General features: G+C 39.9%; 2 protein-coding genes across 2 annotated transcripts in view; one reads left to right on the top strand and one right to left on the bottom strand.

Annotated features, from left to right (window-relative positions):
* The first annotated feature begins 11761 nt into the window (after positions 1–11761).
* On the top strand, positions 11762–19847 carry SNRPF (small nuclear ribonucleoprotein polypeptide F). The gene is made up of 4 exons (XM_065887540.1): positions 11762–11919; positions 13797–13922; positions 19052–19116; positions 19718–19847. The coding sequence occupies exons 1-4, from the start codon at positions 11917–11919 to the stop codon at positions 19782–19784; spliced, it is 261 nt and encodes an 86-aa protein (XP_065743612.1). The 5' UTR covers positions 11762–11916; the 3' UTR covers positions 19785–19847.
* Positions 19848–20919: 1072 nt separating this feature from the next.
* The window catches only part of CCDC38 (coiled-coil domain containing 38), a 40866-nt gene continuing 40408 nt past the window's right edge, over positions 20920–21377 (bottom strand). The window contains exon 13 of the mRNA XM_065888150.1: positions 20920–21033. Coding sequence (XP_065744222.1) covers positions 20920–21033 — 114 coding nt within the window. The remainder of the gene's footprint in view (positions 21034–21377) is intronic.

Raw genomic sequence — 21377 nt, 5'->3', positions numbered from 1 at the left:
TGTTAACAGCATCACTGCAAAATCTCACTTTACAGTGTATGGCTTTAAAAGAATTATATTTTACTGCCTAACATTCTCAACATACATGGAAAACTGAAAGATTTAAGCTATGAGACACTTACTGAAAAGCTATTCTTTCTTTGGGAGGATGAAGGGTTAATCTCCTGTAATTGAAGCCATAGTTACAACTCAAGGGATATTCTTTATTTTACTCTTCAGTTCATTCCAGCTATTAATTTAAACTATCAGAGAATAATAGTATATTAAAGGTGGAAAAGTCCTTAAGATGATCTATTTCAATCCCTTAATTTGACTAATGCAAAACTAAGGCCTACAGAAGTCAAGGGACTTCACGAAATATCAATGGGACCAAGGGTAATATTAAAAATTTTTTTGTTTTCAGAATTGCAGCAGCTATAAATAATATAACCTGATAATTGCTAGAAGTAAATAATAGAACTAACTTGGTATGGAATAAATCTGACTTTTTAAATCTTAACTGGTTCTCACACCTGGGGTTAAATATCAGCTATTTGGGACACTGTGAATAACATTAGGTGCTTCATTTCTACAGCTCCTTGAATAACAGCCAACACATGGACATGTTTTTCAGGGCCTTAGAAGTTAAAGTGCTAGGGCTTCCCTGGTGGCGCAGTGGTTGAGAGTCTGCCTGCCGATTTAGAGGACACGGGTTCGAGGACACGGGTTCGTGCCCCAGTCCAGGAAAATCCCACATGCTGCGGAGCGGCTGGGCCCATAAGCCGTGGCCGTTGAGCTTCCGCGTCCGGAGCCTGTGCTCCGCAACGGGAGAGGCCACAGCAGTGAGAGGCCTGCGTACCGCAAAAAACAAAACAAAAAAAAAGTTAAAGTGCTACTCAAAGTCCATCATTTTAGACATTGGATAGAAAAGGATATAGAATCATATTTGGCTTTGGGAGATTTCACAGTTCTTGGGATATATTAATATATCACTCAAATATTTGTCTGTATTGTCTTGTTCACTGTAACTCTACTATATATTGGCTAACAAGATCAAATAAAATAATTTTTTAACAAAGGATATTCTTTGTGTTTGAGAATAACACAGAATGGCTATTTTCCTGTAAGCCAGTTGATGTCACTCTATAAAATAGGCAGTAATTATGATAAAAAACTAAAATAGACTTCTTAACCTTACACTTCAACAATTTCACTCATGCATGTTCAGTCATGCATGTAAAGCTGTCATTTCAAATCTAGACTATTGCTGATTAGTCTTAGCTATTCTGAAGCAATGCCAATCAGAGTGATTATGTTATCACTCTTGTGGCAATTAAATGCTCTATTTGTTTACTACTGAAAGCATGACTGATCTGATACATAGTCAAGTTACAAATAGTTCTGTGTCTGATATTAATGAATGCCCATAATGCATTTTTCCAAAGTTATTTCTTCACAGTTAAAATGACACAATTTACAATGAAAATTTTTCCTCTTTAAATCAGTGGTTCTCAACTAGGGGCAACTTTGCCTCCTGGGGACATTTGGCAATGTCTAGGGACATTTTTGATTGTCAAGACTCAGGGGGAGGAGGGATGCTACTGGCATCTAATGGGTAGAGGCCAAGGATGCTACTAAACATCCTGCAATATATAGGACAGACACCCCCCTTCAACCCCAACAAAGACTTATTTGATCCAGAATGTCAGTAGTGAAAAAGTTCTGGAGATTGATGGTGGTGATGGTTGTACAACAATGTGACTGTACTTAGTGCCAATAAACTATACACTTAAAAATAGTTAATGTGGTAAATTCTATGTTATGTATATTTTACCACAATAAAAAGAAATCAGTAGTGCTGAGACTGAGAGCTTTAAATCACTGAGAGTCCTTTTGTAAGGAATGTATTTCAGTACTTCTAGGAAGGCTACAAGACTCTGCATCTGATAAAGTGACATGAATAAAGCAAACAACTTTACTTTCTTCTATTAAATCATATTTTGTTCTCTCTTGACTTGCTTCCAAGTTTCTTTCATCCACTAGTGAATGATTCCAAACAATTAGTTTCCTCACCAACATGCATACTGCTGCAACAAAAATGAAAACAGAAACTATAATTAGGGTTTTTGTTTGTTTGTTTGTTTTTGCTTAGGCTAGTTTGACTCAGGTTTCAGTTACATGCAACCAAAAGTCTTGACAAGTATAATGGGCAGCAAAGAAACTTGGACACAGAAACACAGAAAATAAGAAAATTTGACACATGGGCTGTATGGAGAAGAAAGAACAAAACAATATGGAGCAACATGCTCCAAAAAACACTAAAGATAGAAGTGAAGATTTATTTTCTTTTTCTGGTGTTAGTCACAAAGGAAGCTAAATGCAGGCGTCCACTCAATAGTGTCCCATTAAGCAAGTTTATCAAGTGTAGGCTCCAGCCTCAACCTATGCTTCTTCAAATCTACCTTCCCACTACTTTAAATATCTTCCCTGTGTTCAGAGTTGAACCCAGTAGTAATTAGTCATTTCACTTTATACTCTTTCAGCTCTGCAAATATTTTATCAGTATTCCCTCTTCCCCAATTTAGTCAATGGTAATTAAAACATTTCTTATTGGGACAATACATATTTTTTTTTGCGGGGGGGGCATTACACAGGCCTCTCACTGTTGTGGCCTCTCCCATTGTGGAGCACAGGCTCCGGACACGCAGGCTCAGCGGCCATGGCTCACGGGCCCAGCCGCTCTGCGGCATGTGAGATCTTCCCGGACCGGGGCACGAACCGGCGTCCCCTGCATCGGCAGGCGGACTCTCAACCACTGCGCCACCAGGGAAGCCCAATACATATTATTAATAGCTCTTGCTGAAGCTGGATTAGAGTATATCAGCAAAGCCATAGCCCTTCAAAAGTTTTGATATTAACACAAATGAAAATGAAGCTCTAAAACTGAAACACAACGATTAGAATCAAAAGTTTTCTCACCGGGCTTCCTGGTGGCGCAGTGGTTGAGAGTCCGCCTGCCGATGCAGAGGACATGGGTTCGTGCCCCGGTCTGGGAAGATCCCACATGCCGCGGAGCGGCTGGGCCCGTGAGCCATGGCCGCTGAGCCTGCGCGTCCGGAGCCTGTGCTCCGTAACGGGAGGGGCCACAACAGCGAGAGGCCCGCGTACCGCAAAAAGAAAGAAAAAAAAAAAAAAAAAAGTTTTCTCACCTATAACATAGCCACATCATAAAAATAAATATCTTACGCAACTTTTACTAAAATTACTCTTAGTTCCATAACAGCACATTAGAAAAAAGATGCTGATAATCTGTCAAAATAACAATTTTAGTCATATATGTAGAGAAATTCTTGTCACAAAATTTTAATTTACGAAAGAGATGGGGAGAAGAAAATATAGGGAAATATTTTAGTGACTTTGGGTAAAGAAAAAAAGTAAACCAAATGAAAAGCAGAAACTATAAAGAAAATGATTAGTGAACTGAAAACATTAAAATCAAAATTTTCTGTGTGGCAGAAGATACCATAGGCAAAATCAAAGTTCAGGCGACAGTCTGGGAAGCACATAGTCACCACCTGGGGAGCTTTTAAAAGTACTGATTCATAGGTCCCATTCCCAGAGATTCTGATTTTATGTGGATGAAGATACAGCTGAGGTGCCTAGGGTTTTAAAAGCTCCCCAAGTGACTAAAATCTACAGCCAAGATGAAGAAAGTTGCAATGCATATAACCTATAAGGTATTTCTAACCAGAATTATAAAAGAATCTTATACGTCAATGAGAAAAAGTCAAAGAACCAGTGTAAAATTGGACAAGGGATTTTTTTTTTTTTTTTTTTTTTTTTTTTTGCGGTATGCGGGCCTCTCACTGTTGTGGCCTCTCCCATTGTGGAGCACAGGCTCCGGACACACAGGCTCAGCGGCCATGGCTCCACGGGCCCAGCCGCTCCGTGGCATATGGGATCTTCCCGGACCGGGGCACGAACCCATGTCCCCTGCATCGGCAGGCGGACTCTCAACCACTGCGCCACCAGGGAAGCCCTGGACAAGGGATTTAAACAGGCAAATAATGAAAGAGAAAACTCAGATCAGTAAACGTACAAAAGACGCTCAGTTTTCTAGTAGTCGGGGAAATCCAAATTAATACGAGATGCCTGTTCACACTAGGCAGGTTGGCAAAGTTAGAAGGGTTTGTAATGCTGTGAAGCAACAAGAACTCTCAAACAGTGCTGGTAGGAGTGTAAATTGGTACAACCCTGTGATCGTTAATTTGATGTGTCATCTTGGCTAGGTTATGGTGTCTGGTTGCTTGGTCAGACAGCAGTCCAGATGTTGCTATGAAGGTATATTTTTAGATGTGATTAACCTTTAAATCAGTAGAGCTTGAGTAAAGCAGATTGCCCTCCATGATGTGGGTGGGCTTCACCCAATCAGTTGAAGGACTTAAGAGCAAAGACTGAGGTTTCTTGAAAAAAACAATTCTGCCCCAAGACTGCCCAGCCTAAAATTTCAGTTGCTGAGCTGCCCTGCAGATTTCAGGCTCAAGCCTGTAACATCAACTCTTACCTGAATCTCTAGCCTGCTGGCCTGCCCCACAAATTTTGGACTTGTCTGCCCTCACAATCTTGTGAGCCAATTCAGTAAAATCTGTCTGTCTCTGTCTGTCTCTCTCTCCACGTTATACGTATATGATATAATCTGTGTGTGTGTGTGTCTGTGTTTTTGTGTGTCTTGTGTCCGTGCGTGTATGCACAGAACCTCCTGATCCTGTTTCTCTGAAGAACCCTAAATAATACAAATTCACTTTGAAGAACAGTTTGGCAATTTCTGGAAAAGCTGAAGTTGAACAATAGAAAAGCTAAAGATGGGCGTGGTCAATTTCAGATCTAGGTACGCAGCCTGCAGTCCCTCTCAAAGGGGCAGTACTGGCATTGTGGTCGGGAGCTGTAAAATGAGATGAAGGGATGGAACTTCTCTACGTTAAAGAGTGTGGGGTGGCGTGGGAGACAAATATGGCAAAATGTTAGAATGTGCTAAATCAGAGATGGAGTGTGTTTCATGTTGCCACGTTATTTTCTGCACTTTTTCTGTATGTTTGACATAGTCTGAAACTTTAATAAAAACAATTTTAAAGCAACTTCTGTTAAGCATGATGGCAATGGAAGTGGCCCTGACTGGTAGGCCAAATGCACTTAATCAAGCTCAAAGTAGAAAAGACAGTCTCAGCAGAGAGTAGGGATGGATGAGGAGAGGGTTGAAGGAGAAAGCAAATAACTCAAGGACCCCAAAACTTTCAGAAGTCCCTTCGCGCACAGAACTTCCTTTGGTTTCAAAGATGGTTCATTCATTGTTAACCGGCAAAGGAGAGCATACACATTTGGCAGATTAAATGAGATCCACAGACATCACTGGTCATGTTGACCTTCATTACTTAGTTAAGGCAGTGTTTGCCCAGTTTCCCTGCTGTAAAGGTACAATTTTCTCTTTTCCTAGAAGTTTTTGAGGATCATCTTGGAAAATATGATAAAATAAATGGTTAACTTGCTGTAATATCAGTAGAACCCTTTGATGATTATTGCAACTGGGATTTATGAGAAGCTGGGAGAAGACAGCACACACCAAGGAAAAACTGTATAAGGATTTGAGTAGGACCGAGGTAGGAAAAAATAAAAGATGTTGCTTAGTCCCTTGTAGTTCACTATTTTTCTACTCTGCCTTCCTTTCCTTGCCTTGAAAGTGTTTTTTCTTCTTCCTTTTGTTAACTGGGTCCAGTTAGTTCCACATGGGCAGGAACCAAGCCTCTATTTGTTAATCTTTGTATCCCCAGAGCCTGTAATAGAGTCAGTGATAAATAGATGCTTACTGAAGAAAAGGAATGAAAGGGGAGAGAAGAAAAGGGAAGAGAAAAGATGGGAATAAAAGAGGAAATAACTGACCATAACAGATTATCAATGTATTCTTTAATATTTATTTTATGTTCCATACACAATTAATTTATTATAGGTGGAAGCAAAAGAAAAAAGAAAAACAAAGCCACATACCATTGGCGAGGTTTTCCTTCTCTGAAAGCATCAACCTAAATTAAGACTAGAAAGAGCAGCGATACCTTATGCTTAACAAATGTAGCATCTTCAGCGGAGCTCCCTGTTTGGGAGAAGAGAAACAAGCATTAAGACTGCAGTTTCAAGGCTTTCCTCACCTATACTTATACTGTAGTATGCCTGTGGGATCATCTAGATCAGAGCTGAGTCTGGTCATCATTTTCTTCCATGTGTTCATTCATTCACTCAGTATCGGCAAAGTGAAACACTGCCTTGGGTGTTATCCAATTGAGTGAAGGCCAAGGTCAAACACTGCAGGCAGGAATCTGCAGGCAGAAGGGTCAGCAGCCTGTTTGGCATCCCATGGACAGATATGTGTGGGCTTGGCATGGCTAGATACTTCAAGGGTTGTGCTCCAGAAAAGCAAACTTGCCTGCCCCCTCCTTGTGAGAACAGCCTTGCATGTAGAGGAAAACTGGTCTTCGAGCTTGGTTGCCAGCTGCTCAGGGTTGTTCCATACCAGTGCTGGGAACACTAGTGGCCTAGCAGTGCTAGCACCTGGAACCCTTGCAGAGAGAGGGCAAGGAGCCACCAAGCCCAGCAGGCTTACTACCAGGCAACCCAGAGGCAGCCACAGGGATGGCCCAGCAGACACTTTTGTTTGTCTCACCACACTCAGTCCTCATTTAGCAGTAACCAAACACTGAATTTTTGTTTACCTTGCACTTAAGGAACTTATGGTAGGATGTCAAATACATGTACACGAATACCACAATACAGAACGATCTATAATATGTACTATGTGAGTAGTCCAATTATTACAAATAGAGGAGTTTTTATGCCTTCTCATATTTTTGGCCTCAGGTTAAATATCACCTCCTCAGAAAAGCCTTCTCTGACTTCCAGAAGGAAGTCAATTCACTAAACGCACAGTTGCTGAATTACTGATTGCTTTTGAAATTTTCATTACATGCAGTCATTTTGCTACAGCTGTTTTCCTCCAAGGATTTATGGGTTCAGCTCAGTTGATTATCAATTTTGCGTGCATTTCATCTGAGGATGCCTAGCACTCTTTGAGGGTAAACTTTCCATCAGAAAGGTTTTGCTGTCTTCTCTATTTTTGTAAACCGAAGCTTTGCCTCTACCCTGGCCACTCACTGACAGTGAAACCATTGCAGGGAACGTTCTGAACAACCTGTTTTAGATATTTAGCAATTTTTGGCATATTCGTCATTTGGCAGACTGGTCTTTAGACAAATTTAGGCAAAATAGAACTTCCTTATCTGAGTTGGTTTCACTTTCCACCATACCGTTTCTCTATCTCCCCGCCCAGTTCACTTCCTTTCAGCACATAAGAGTTGTAATTATTTCTTTGCTTTCTGGTTGAGTTTCTCCCACAGATTGTTCCTTCCTTTTGGAACAGTTGCATCCACAGCCCCTAGAATAATGATCAGCACGTTGTGACACAATATATATTTGCTGAATAAATGAATGAAAGTTTCAAGAAGGAAAGGATCTCTTTTAATTATTAACTAATTTAGTCATCCCAAACCTCAGGAGGTAGAGACTACCGTTGGCCCCACTATACAAATGAAGAACTCAAAGTCAGAAGGCCCATGAAGGAACTTGAACTCAAGCAGTGCCTATTCCAGAGTCCACACACTTTGCGCTAAACTACCTCTAGTAGCACAGAGGCACCCATGTTACGGAAAGACTTGTACAGAGATACATGGACATAAAGGAAAGAAATATACATACAGGGCTTCCCTGGTGGCGCAGTGGTTGAGAGTCTGCCTGCCAATGCAGGGGACGTGGGTTCGTGCCCCGGCCCGGGAGGATCCCACATGCCGCGGAGCGGCTGGGCCCGTGAGCCATGGCCGCTGGGCCTACGCGTCCGGAGCCTGTGCTCCGCACGGGAGAGGCCACAGCAGTGAGAGGCCTGCGTACCGCAAAAAAAAAAAAAAAAAAGAAATATACATACATAAATAGAATATTCCTAGATTGATATTTTATATAGTAACAAATCAAGAAACAACTTAAATCCCAACAATTAGGGTATATCTATATAGATGATAAATATTATGCAGCCATTAAAAATATTGACACTAAAACATTCCTAAGAAAGAGAAATTATTTTTACTATAATGTTAAGTAAAATAGGATAAAATTTATATATTATTCCAACTATATCAAAATACATACACTTATACATAGAGAAAAGAGATGATAACAAAATTTAACAGTAGTTATTTCAGCATTGGAATTATAGTTGATAAATACCCCAGGACAATGAAAGGTGATAATGAAGCTGGATAACATATTGATATACAGCCTAAAATGGAATGAGTGTAAACAGGTGGCATATAAGAGGTTAGGTAAAATTGTAAAAAGTAACCTAATTGTTAGAGTAGAATTTCTGAGGGTGGCAGAGACCACTCTGTGTTCACGTTGCCTTTTTCCTCCTGTGCACTGACAAAGCACATTTCCCAGCCTCCATTGGACTTAGGTGAGGTCATGTGACTGTGTTCTAGCCAACAGAATGTGGAAAATGATGTGCATTGCATTAGGGAACGAAATGTAACAGCAACAAATGAGTTAATGGACAAAATCTTTTTTTCTCTAAAATAGAGGGTAGCTGGTGTTAAAACAGGATAGATGGTGTAGAACCATGTGACAGAATAACTAATGGCCTGGGGAAGTTTAAGAGAAGTCTTCAGACCTAAAGTGCCCATTTGAATTGGATCATGGAGATAAGAATTTTCCAGGCAAAGCAAACAGGAGAAAGGATTTCTAGATGGAGAGAGTATCATGTGTAAGTACATGGAGTTGTAAAAAAAAAACAACAAAAAAAAAACATGGCCTGTGATTCAAAGGCCAGGCTTGTGGTTTGTGGGACAGAACGGAAAGACATAAAGCTGGAAAGAAACTTTGGGAAGGAACTTGTTTTAGGCCGCTGGTACATGGGAACCAAAAAAAGGTAGCAGAGTAGTATGTCCAGATTTTCATTTTATTTTGGAGGAGGGGAGGTTAGAGATACTTCTAGCAACAAGGTGGGTAACAGATGAAAAGTAGAATAACAAGCTTATTTTTAAAAATTTGATTCACTGGAAACATTTGATGGATGAGGGGGATGGGGACTATACAGCACAGGAGACTGTGGGAGAAGTTCTATGTGGTTTTGTTCTGTTTCGTTTCTGTGGTTTTTTTTTTTTTACATCTTTATTGGAGTATAATTGCTTTACAATGGTGTGTTAGTTTCTGCTTTATAACAAAGTGAATCAGTAATACATATACATATGTTCCCATATCTCTTCCCTCTTGCGTCTCTCTCCCTCCCACCCTCCCTATCCCACCCCTCTAGGTGGCCACAAAGCACCAAGCTGATCTCCCTGTGCTATGCGGCTGCTTCCCACTAGCTATCTATTTTACGTTTGGTAGTGTATATATGTCCATGCCACTCTCTCACTTTGTCACAGCTTACCCTTCCCCCTCCCCATATCCCCAAGTCCATTCTCTAGTAGGTCTGTGTCTTTATTCCTGTCTTACCCCTAGGTTCTTCATGACATTTTTTTTTTCTTAAATTCCATATATATGTGTTAGCATACGGTATTTGTCTTTCTCTTTCTGACTTACTTCACTCTGTATGACAGACTCTAGGTCCATCCACCTCATTACAAATAACGCAATTTCGTTTCTTTTTATGGCTGAGTAATATTCCATTGTACATATGTGCCACACATCTTCTTTATCCATTCATCCAATGATGGACACTTAGGTTGTTTCCATCTCCGGGCTATTGTAAATAGAGCTGCAATGAACATTTTGGTACATGACTCTTTTTGAATTATGGTTTTCTCAAGGTATATGCCCAGTAGTGGGTCGTTTGTGTTTTGAGAACAGTGAAGTCCCCTTTTGAACAGATTAACTTCCAAGTGCCTGTATGATTAGAAATTTTACTCAAAACTCACCACTGCCACCTTGTGGAAGTACGGCAAAGAACCGAACTGTGTTTAAAGTCAGTATTTAACACTGGTCAGCTAGCTGAGGGGTTCCCAGCTTTTTACCCGCAAAGGGTTTTATTATCTACCCTCCCCCCAAACTGAATCTATGATTTATGAAACTAAAAAACATCATTTATTGCCAATTTGCTTTCCCATTTTTATAAATGTCAATCAGAGCTTCTGATCCATGATTATCAACTAGTATTTGTATTTCGAGTTGATTTCATTCTAATCAAAAGCAGAGAAGCATCAGGTTTTCATCATTCTTATACAGTCCCTGTTAAATAAATGTACGATGTGTTAGTTGTTTTGTTTATTTTTTAATAATACAAATAGTTTGCAAAGCCTCAATACTACCTGCAAAGTGATCCAAGTCTGTGGCCTGTGTTTACAAATCATGGATCTAATCCAGTGGTTTTCAACAGGGGACGACTGTGCCCTCCAGAAGACACTGGGCAATGTCTGGAGACATTTTGGTTGTCACAACTTGGAGGGAGGGCGTCGCAACTGGCATCTACTTGGTAAAGTCTGGGGATACTGCTACAATACATCCGTTCTACAATACAAAGGGCAGTCCCCACAACAAGAATTGTCTGGCCCCAAATATCACTAGTATTGAGGTTGAAAACCCCGATCGAGTCCAATCCCTTCATTGTTATCAGCGAAGAAACTGAGACCCAGAATGGTCACATGACTTTTCAAATTAGGCAATACATTCAAGGGTTCCAGAAATAGAACATATAAAAAGGCATACAGGACTTGAACAGACATTTCTCCAAAGATATACAAATGGCCAATAAGCACATGAAAAGTTGTTCCACATCATTAGTCATTAGGGAAATACAAATCAAACCCACAATGAGACGGCTTATTATTATTAGGATTACTAGGATGACTATGATAATATTTTTTAATGGTAAATAAGTGTTGGTGAGAATGTGGGGAAATTAGAAATCTCATACATTGCTAGTGGGAATGTAAAATGGTGCAGGCATTGTGGAAAGCAGTTTGGTAGCTCCTCAAAAAGTCAAGTACAGAATTACTGTATGACCCAACAATTCCACTCTTATATTAGAAGGATCAATCCGTGATAGCGTAAACATCCTCCACCTTCTGCTATAAGTGCAGTATAAAGACTGTAGCGGGCCTCTGCTCACAACGCAAAAGAAACAGATGGAGTGGGAGCCCACCACACCATGTTCTAGACTCCATGTAACCTCATCTGAAATATATTCTGTACTTGACTTATTTCGGTGCGTTTCACGTCCCTTAGCCTATCTAGTCTTGCTTCTCCCACTTCCCCTGAAGTGGGTTGACATGAGCATTGAGCATTACAGAACAGAGAGAAGGGGACCGTGTCAGAGGAGACCTCCCAGCACAGATTCTGTGGGAAAGTGAGGAGGAAACCCGAGAGCCCCAAATTCGTTCTCCCAGGTGTACGAGGACAAAGGAACCCCCCACTAGCCAAGTTGGCAAGACATCACGTCCACTCTACAGGGTACACAGTGCATCCTCGAGTTAGGTGAGCAAACGAGAAACCAGAGCCGCCTCACGGCATTTGCAGCCTCGCAGGTATCCTCCCATTGGCTTGGAGCAGCCGGTTTCCCAGAGGCCCGCGCACTGCCAGGGACGCGCGCACTCACTCGGCGCAGCTGGTTGCTAGGAGACATGCACAGCCACCTCCTCCAATCAGCACGCACCTCTTTGCGTCCAATCACAGAAGCCAGAAGAGTGGTAGTCGGAGGTGAAAGGTCACGCTGCTATTTGGCGGCCATTTCTCTGGAAGCTACGCGGCTGGCGTCCCTGCTGTGGCTACTCCAGTCACGAGGGTCGGACGACAGCTGGGTCGGCGGCGAGTAGCCTGCAGCATTTGCCCACTACTGCAGCAGTAGTCGCGATGGTAAGGAGAAAGAGAGCGGCAAGTGTCCCGTGAGAGAGAGAGGGCGGGTGACCAGCCTTGCCGGGCCTGGTGGTTGGTTCGCGCGTTTCCCATTCATCCGCGTGAGGCGCGGCGCGCCGGGTGGCCAGCCCCTTTCTCCCTGCTCTGGGTGTCTGAGGCGCGCCCTCCTTCCGAAGCACTCCCCTTCCCAGGAGTGCCCCTGACCCCTTCCCCGTCTTCGTTTTGTTTCCGAGTCTGAGGTGTCCTTGCTGCCTGGGGCCACAGGGCTGGGGTAAAAATGAAGCGGTTTTTCACGTCCCACTTATCACACTCCACAATCCGCTTTCGTCCCGTGATGTTGGGGGGCCCTGCAGCCCTTTGGAATACAGAGCCCAGGCTTTGAGCATTCTCCTGTTCGTTTAGCAAAGCTTTACTGAGCGCCTGCCACCTGCCAGGGCCCGGTAACGTTCTAGGTGCTAAGAATATAGGATAAAAAATACTGATGCGAACCCTGCTCTAGGTTAACTCAGACATTAATCAAACAACGATAAATACATAATTTTGAATAACGTTAACTGCTAAGAAGGGAGCAAACGGTGCTGTGAGGGGGCGCCGTGGTACGTTAGAAGAGTGGTTACAGGTGGCATCCCTTGGAGGAGGTATTGAACCTGAAATCTAAGAGATATGGAATGCAGCCCCGTGAAGAGCAGGAGGAAGCGTGTGTACCTCAAGCTCAGGGAACAGGAGCACAGGCTGTGAGGCCGGAAGGAACACCTGACTAGCTGGAGGAATTGAGAGAAAGCCACAGCCGCCTGCAAGGATAGTGGTCATGAGATAGGGTCGGGCAAGACCTCTTAGGCCGTTTTAGGAGGTCTGGGTTCCACTCCAAGTGCAGTTGGAAGCCATCGAAGCATTTTAAGCAGAGACATGGTATGATAAAAATAATACTTGCCATGTGGCTAATAAGTTGGAGAAAGATGAGTGAAAACTGGAGATCCATTTGCGATCACTGTGAATGTGCTTATTCTAGAGGGTTTAGTAGCCAAGTTTCTTGGTTTTCTTTGGCCGATGAGTGAGCAGATGAGGAAAGGAAGAAAAGTCTGAATTCACTGGGGGTACTACCGGTTAGCTGAATAAACAAACATTAAGTGACTGCCCATATGTAGGAGGCACTGCAAAGTCAAAGAAGACCTAGTCCTAGCTCCTGGAATTCAGTTGAAGATCGTGGAGCATGATCTGTCCCTGCCTCCTTCTGTAGCCTCATACAAAACTAATTTGTGTGTCCCTGAGATCCCTTGTTCATTCACTCTTCCCTCCTTTTACATAGGTACCCCCACCCCCACCCCACCAGATCAGCCCTTTTCCCTCTGGAAATACCTCTCATTCTTTAAAACAGAGGCATTACTTATTTCAGGCAACTCTTCCTTTTCTTTTAACCTGGATTGTTTGGTACCCTTGTACACAGCATATCTCCTCTTGCTACATTGCAAAATAATTGTCTATTTGCATGTGTTTTGGCCCTCCCCCCTCCCACTGTGGGCCTGAGGACAGGGACTGTTATCTGCTTTTTTTTTTTTTCTTTTTTCTGCCTTTACCTTTGTTTCTTTATGGCCTTGGAACAGTGAGTGATGCATATTAGGTGTTCAGTGTTTCTTAAGTGAACAATGAATACTTCTACAAGTCTTGATGGATTGAAGGTGAAATTGGCTAACTGGGTATTTAAGTTTCTCTGATGTTCTTCAACAAAAGTGAAAATTATGTAATAATGTGAGGAAACAAGAGTTTTGCTTCATTTGGATACTATAAAATATTGGTGATTTGTTAGAGAAGAGAGTAGGTAATGGAAGCCAAACTAAGGAAAAATAATCAATTGGGTTCTTTTTTTGTTCTTTGTGCAGAGTTTGCCCCTCAATCCCAAACCTTTCCTCAATGGATTAACAGGAAAGCCAGTAATGGTGAAGCTTAAGTGGGGAATGGAGTACAAAGGCTACCTGGTGTCTGTAGATGGCTATATGAACATGCAGGTAAGCTGAAGAGTTACAAAGATCATTAAATTGTATTTATTTTTCTTCACCTGACTCCTCAAAGGTTTAGTGTGACTTACAAAGATGTAATTAATTTAATTGACAAACACAGAGCAAAATTCAGGAATAAAGTCAAGGCCAAGGAGGGTGTTGTAACTGTGATAACTATGTATGAGACATATTAAACCAAAATTCAAGCACGGATTTGACTCCTAGCGGTTAAAAGTAAGAAGAGCTCAGACATTTGATTCACAATGCCATAAGACAAATACACTAGAGTTCGCAGAAAAAGCAAAACTTTTCCCAGCACTTAGCTCTGAGAGAAACTTTTCCAGTGAAACTCTTAAGTCTTTTGATGAATGCTAAATGTACAACATCAAAGTAATTTGATAAAAGCAATTCTTTTTTTTTTTTTTTTTTTTTTTTTTGCGGTACACGGGCCTCTCACTGTTGTGGCCTCTTCCATTGTGGAGCACAGGCTCCGACGCGCAGGCTTAGCGGCCATGGCTCACGGGCCCAGCCGCTCCGCGGCATGTGGGATCTTCCTGGACCGGGGCACGAACCCGTGTCCCCTGCATCGGCAGGCGGACCCTCAACCACTGCACCACTAGGGAAGCCCGATAAAAGCAATTCTTGAGGGAGAAGACAGACTGACCAAAAGAATTAATGAACTGGCTACTTGTCTATTAAACTAGCTTCTGTAAATGTTTCAGCCACGTTTTGTTTTTTGTTTTTAATTGAGGTAAAATATATATAGCACAAAATTTACCACTTTAACCATTTTCAAGTGTGCAACTCAGTGGCATTAACTGCATTCACATGGTTGTGCATCCATCACCATTATCCATTTCAAGAACTTTTTCATCATCCCGAAGGGAAACTCTGTACCCATTAAACAATAACTCCCCATTCCCTTTGCCTCCTGGTAAACAATGTTCTTTTTGTCTTTATTCTAGGAACCTCATATAAGTGGAATCCTACAATATTTGTCCTTGTGTGTCTGACTTATTTCATTCAGCATGGTGTTTTCAGGGTTCATCCATGTTGTAGCATGTATCAGAATTTCATTCCTTTTTATGGTTGAAATATTCCATTGTGTGAGCGGTCCCTCAGTATCCTTGGGGGATTGGTTCCAGGACCTGCCTGGTATACTGAAATCCACAGATGCTTGAGTCCATACTTGGCCCTCCGTATCCGTGGTTCTGCATCAGCTTGTTCATGCGGTCTCAAACCTGTGTTGTTCAAGGGTCAACTCCACCTCATTTTAATCGTTCTTCTGTTGGTGAATATTTGAATTGTTTCCACCTTTTGACTGTTGTGAATAGTTCAGTGAACATAGGTGTACAAATATCAGTTAGAGTCTCTACTTTCAGTTCTTTTGAGTCTGTATTCAGAAGTGGAATTGCTGTATCATACAGTAATTCTTTGTTTAATTTTTTGAGGAAGTGCCAGACTGTTTTCCACAGCAGCTGCACCATTTTACATTTCACCAACAATGTACAAGGGATCCAGTTTCTTAACATCCTCACCAACACTTGTTATTTTCTGGGTTTTTTTTTTAATAGTCATCCTAAAGAGTGTGAAGTGGTATCTCATTGTTTCGATTTGCATTTACTTAATGATTAGTGATGTTAAGATCTTTTTATGTGCTTATTGGTCATTTACATATCTTTGGAGAAATGTCTGTTCATGTCCTTCATGTCCTTTGTCCATTTTTAAATTGGGGTGTTTGGTTTTTTTGTTGTTTAATTCAATAGTTTTCAGCCAGGTTTTTGAAGAAAGAGTTTGAGGTTATATTTTCCTGAAGCGCAGGTATTTATGTGACTGATTAATGGCTGATGAGTGAACTTTAAAGGGTACCTAGATAGGTGGTCAAACCAATCATGACTCCAAGTATTCCAAACTGATAGTGCAGTAGACACAGTACTAATAGGAGCACTTGTAGGCCCAAAGCTGACATTTTCCTTAATTTAAGAGTTTACCACCTGAACAGACAATGCTCAGGTCCCCAAAGTTCTTATAGAGCATGGTTTTGGCCTGGAAAATACCAAGGCCATAGAGAAATTTGAAGACTATATCCATTGTGCTGAAAATGTTCCAGACTTAGATAGTGGTGATAATTACATAACTTTATGAATATACTAAAAACCACTGACTTGTATACTTTAAAAGATAATTTTATAAAGAACTATATCTCATTAAAAGAAAGGAATAAAGAATACCCACCAAATATTTGATTTTAGAAGTAATATGGCTTCCTAGTGAACCTGCCAGAGTTATGAAATGTATCTCTGAGTAACTAACCGCATTGGTGATGCTTTTGAGTTTGTTCACTCAGTGAATATTTACTGCGAGCCCCTATGTGCCTGGCACTGTGAATACACCAGTGAACAAAAACAAAGTCCCTATCCTCAAGAAGTTTGTGTTTTAGTGATGGGAGATGGTAATATAATGTGATATGGTATCAGGTAATGATAGATGCTATGGAGAAAAAGAAAGCAGAAATGGAAGAGGGTGACAAGAGTGTACAGTATTAGATAGGATAGCCAGGGAAAGCCTCTCTGAGGAAGTAAATTTAGACAGAGACCAGAATTGAGTGAGCAGCTGAAGAGAGTGTTTGGGGAAGGAGCATCCCAATCTGAGGGAACAGCAAGTTGCAAAGGCTTTGCGGCAGAAACATGCTTTTTCTTTTCAAGGCACAACAAGAAGGTGAGGGCAGAGTGAGTTACAGGAAGTATGATAGAAAGATTAGAATGGTAGTCATGGAAGACCTTTTAAGGGATTGTAAGAATTTTGGATTTTATTTAAAATGTGATAATATACAAACAGCTCATACAACTCAATATCAAAAAAACAAAACAAAACCAAACAACCCAATCAAGAAATGGGCAGAAGACCTAAATAGACATTTCTCCAAAGAAGACATACAGATGGCCAAAAGTCACATGAAAAGATGCTTAACATCACTAATTATTAGAAAAATGCAAACCAAAACTACAATGAGGTATCACCTCACACTGGTCAGAATGGCCATCATCAAAAAATCTCCACACAATAAATGCTGGAGAGGGTGTGGAGAAAAGGGAACCCTCCTACACTGTTGGTGGGAATGTAAATTGGTGGAGCCACTATGGAGAACAGTATGGGGGGAGTTCCTTAAAAAACTAAAAAATAGGGCTTCCCTGGTGGCGCAGTGGTTGAGAGTCCGCCTGCTGATGCAGGGGACACGGGTTCGTTACCTGGTCTGGGAAGATCCCACGTGCCGCGGAACAGCTGGGCCCGTGAGCCATGGCTGCTGAGCCTGCGCGTCCGGAGCCACGGCCACTGAGCCTGCGCGTCCGGAGCCTGCGCGTCCAGAGCCTGTGCTCCGCAACGCGAGAGGCCACAACAGTGAGAGGCCCGCGTACCGCAAAAACAAACAAACAAAAAATAGAGTTACCATATGACCCAGCAATCCCACTCCTGGGCATATATCTGGAGAAAACACTAATTCAAAAAGATACATGCACCCCAGTGTTCATAGCAGTACTGTTTATAATAGCCAAGACGTGGATGGAAGTAACCTAAATGTCCATCGACAGATGAGTGAATAAAGAAGATGTGGTACATATGTATCACACACACACAATGGAATATTACTCAGCCATAAAAAGAATGCAGTAATGCCATTTGCAGCAACATGGATGGACCTAAAGATGATCATACTAAGTGAAGGAAGTCAGACAGAAAATGGCAAATATCATATGATATCACTTAAATGTGAAATCTAAAAAATGATACAAATGAACTTATTTATGAAACAGAAACAGACTCGGAGACAGAAAACAAACCTGTGGTTACCAAAGGGGAAGGAGTGAGGGGAGAGATAAATTAGGAGCTTGGGATTAACAGATACACACTGCTGTGTATAAAATAGATAAACAACAAGGACCCACTGTATAAAACAGGGGACTATATATTCAATATCTTATAATAACCTATAATGGAAAAGAATCTGAAAAATGGGGTAACTGAATTACTTTGCTGTGCACCTGAAACTAACACAGTATTGTAAATCAGCTATAGTTCAATTTTTAAAGTGTGGTAGAAGGCCTTTGGAGCATTATTATAATTTAGAAACGAGTTTAAATGTTGGTGAACATCTGCTGGAAATAATCGCTTTAAAAAAAAATTAGTTGATGTTAATACATTATTTCTGAGAGCTATTGCATACAAAGCTAATTGTTGGCAACAATTTCAGACAAAACCATATCCCCTGAGTATAAGAGGTTATTTTTTGTTCTCTATAGGAGAAGGAATAATATCCAGTAGCATTATTAATTCATTAACATGTTTTAAATGCCTTACGTTATATCCTAAGACCTATTTTTCTTTCCCTTTGCCCACTTGCCTAGTTAATGAAGGAAACTTCCCTGTTTCCTTTCTATCTTGTTCATTTCTTTTGTGAGTCCCAGTAGCACTGATTGTAATTTTTTTTAATTATAAGTAAAGTTTATCTTTATGTAAAAGGAAAGCTAAACATTTTGATGTAAAATTAGAAATAATAGAGTTCTCTAAAGTAACGATAAAGGTCACTCTTAATTAAACCTCCTCTTAAGAACTTATTTTTTTCCTGTTTATTAGCACATAATTTTTAAAAATTCTTATTCAGTTCTTTAGTTTGGTTGTTGACTAATATAAGAGTACTTGGTATTTTAGCCATAGCTTTTGTACCCATTGGGTTCCTCAATATGATATAATGCTATTACTCTGAGAAAAGTTAACGTCTGTTTCTTTAGACCTGAATTATTCACAGCTTATTCATAAATTGGAGACTGTCTTCCTTGACATGTTGTTTTAATGTTTAATAGAAAGAAATAGTACATTATTGAGATATTTAAAATATTGTGTTGAAACGAGCTTTATTATATATCAGTTCTATATCCATCAATGTTAACTTTACTGAATGTTTATATGAAACCAAAAAGTACTACAGTAGTAATAGAAAGCTAATCTTCTAATTATTGTAGGTAAATGTGAGTCATTGGTACCGAAAGGTCTCTGTTAATAAGTTCCCTCACCAATATTAGGTGTATAATACTATTTTCCTCTTGTGTGATTATACTAATATATTTTCTTTTTATTTAAAGCTTGCAAACACAGAAGAATACATAGATGGAGCATTATCTGGACATCTGGGTGAAGTTTTAATAAGGTAACAAAACATCAGTAGTTTATATTAGAAGTTACTGGTGAGCAGTAAAAATACCTGTTTAAATAAACTATTAGTGCCCCAATCTCAGAATTACTTTTTTTTAATCACTATTAATTTTAACATAACATTCTACAACTAGACTTCAAGATTCTTGAAATTGTTAAACTTGTCAAAGCAGATTTAAATATTTGGGAATTGTTCATTCTTAAGGTTTTTCTAGTGTTGATATTAAACTTTCTAGCTCTTAACTGTACCTTTTTCAGTGGTTTTAGTTGCAAGAGCTTGGTTTTGAATTTTAGGTGGGTCTGGCTGCTGTTAGGGATTCGTATTACACTTATTTTCTAGAACTAGCTTCACATCTCCAAATTCTAGTCATTATTCCCTTTGGAAGATCATAAAGATACCATTTTTTAACAACCGCATGGTATAAAAATGAGTGTCATGTGCTCTTTAACAAACCAAAGGTAAATTTTTTTTAAAAAGAGAAAGAAATGATGTATTATAATTTTAGCATTAATGAAAAAATCTAATAAACATAGTAATTCAGATCTTATATGGTTTCTTGTTGGAACAACAAAATGGACTGTTTTTCTGTTTACAGGTGTAATAATGTCCTTTATATCAGGGGTGTTGAAGAAGAAGAAGAAGATGGGGAAATGAGAGAATAGCATCTTTTGGGGGGAATTTTTTTATATATATTTGTAGACAATAAAGATTTGTTTGTTTTTCAACTTGACTGTGAGCTATTCATATTCAGATATTTACATGCAGAGCTCAAATGTTGAAACAGTTGAAAAATTATTCACAGAACTAATGCTTTAAAAGCCACCCAACTTTATTCAAGTTGGTTTTCATGTAAGCCCAATGCTGTATTTTTTTTTCTATAAGGGAAATTTATTTATATGCTCTATAAATGTTTATGAAAGTCAATTTTAGCCCTCGTAATTGTGTATTAACTGAGACCTTTTAAAAGCAACTGTTTCTTTTAGAGTTATTTTTGAGCCACTTTGGACACATATAAAGTTAAATATTTTCTTAGAGTTAATATAGACTGTATTATTTTACTTAGTAGTCAATAAATTACATGTTAATTCTGTATCAATGTGAGCTAAATGATATGCACATTACAGCTAAAATTGAAACGTCACCTGAAAATTAAGATGGTTTTGAGTATAGAACACAACAGAAATTGTGAACTGACATGTAGGCTGAAGACATATGGTTTGTTCACTTAAGAGAATTAAGTTTTCTGAACAGAACCCCTTAATGTGAATTAAAAATCAGTCTCATGGTTGGTTATGTCTCATTATGTTCTCATGAGAACATAATCTAGTAGTTTTCATTTAAGTTTTAAACTCCTCAAATCAGTATTTTAGAGTTGCACATTGTTAAAATGTATACTCCACAGTGATAAAATTTACACTATGAACTTTCCTGTGGACTGGTTGAAAAAAAAAAGATTATTTAAAGTCTTAGGTTGTCAGAATGCCATTATTGCACTTAAATGGTCATTCACCATACAGTTACATCAGTAAGGTCACTTTGGATGTGTATCCCCACCTGGGACAACAGAAAGTATAAATGCTTAGCTGTATGGAATAATGGTTAGGATGTGGATAATAAAGGTCTTCAACAAAAGAAAATAACTCCCATTTCCAATCCTAAGAGCCTTTTAGAGTAAGGACCTGTCTTCCTGAAATTGGTTAGGCCTGTGTGTGGGGCAGAATATTGCCATTACTGAAAAGCAAAAATCTATAAAATATGCCTAAAGCATTCTGGTTATAAATGTCTTACTGCTCCTATTCAAGTGAAAAAATATTCTTGCTCCAGTGATTTTGTTCTTGTATCCTTGACTAAAAGTAGTTCACGTTTGTTACCAGATGGAGGTTTTGAGCGGTAGATAAGTTGTCTTCCCAGCTGAAACAAAAGAAAAAGTACTTAATATTTTCATATAACCATTTTCTATTGAAGTGTAACTAAAATACTAATATTAACTTGATTTTTCTGTAGAATAATATAGTTTAAAATAGTAAATAATAATCCCAGTTACAAAGGGATTGATAACCTAATGGATGTCCAAATGCAGGCAAAGTTAAGTAACGAATGGAGCACCATGGTATGCAGAAGACAGGGCAGTTAGGTTTTATGGGCAAGTGGGAGGATTTAGATAAAGTCATCAGATAGCTTGTGTTTCAGGTATGCTAAGCTTAGAGAAACTCCATGTTTGAGGCCAACACTTCATTTCTCAGTAATTGCCATAG

The sequence above is a fragment of the Phocoena phocoena genome, chromosome 11, assembly GCF_963924675.1.
Source record: "Phocoena phocoena chromosome 11, mPhoPho1.1, whole genome shotgun sequence".
Taxonomy (NCBI): Eukaryota; Metazoa; Chordata; class Mammalia; order Artiodactyla; family Phocoenidae; genus Phocoena; species Phocoena phocoena.
The sequence above is the reverse complement of the archived record's forward strand: the minus strand, read 5'-3'. Positions and strand labels throughout refer to the sequence as shown.

Excerpts from the sequence above, each read along its gene's own strand:
- SNRPF (XM_065887540.1), top strand. Across the intron at positions 13,923-19,051 it reads ATGGCTATATGAACATGCAG|CTTGCAAACACAGAAGAATA; the intron begins GTAAGCTGAAGA and ends TTTTATTTAAAG. Across the intron at positions 19,117-19,717 it reads CTGGGTGAAGTTTTAATAAG|GTGTAATAATGTCCTTTATA; the intron begins GTAACAAAACAT and ends TTCTGTTTACAG.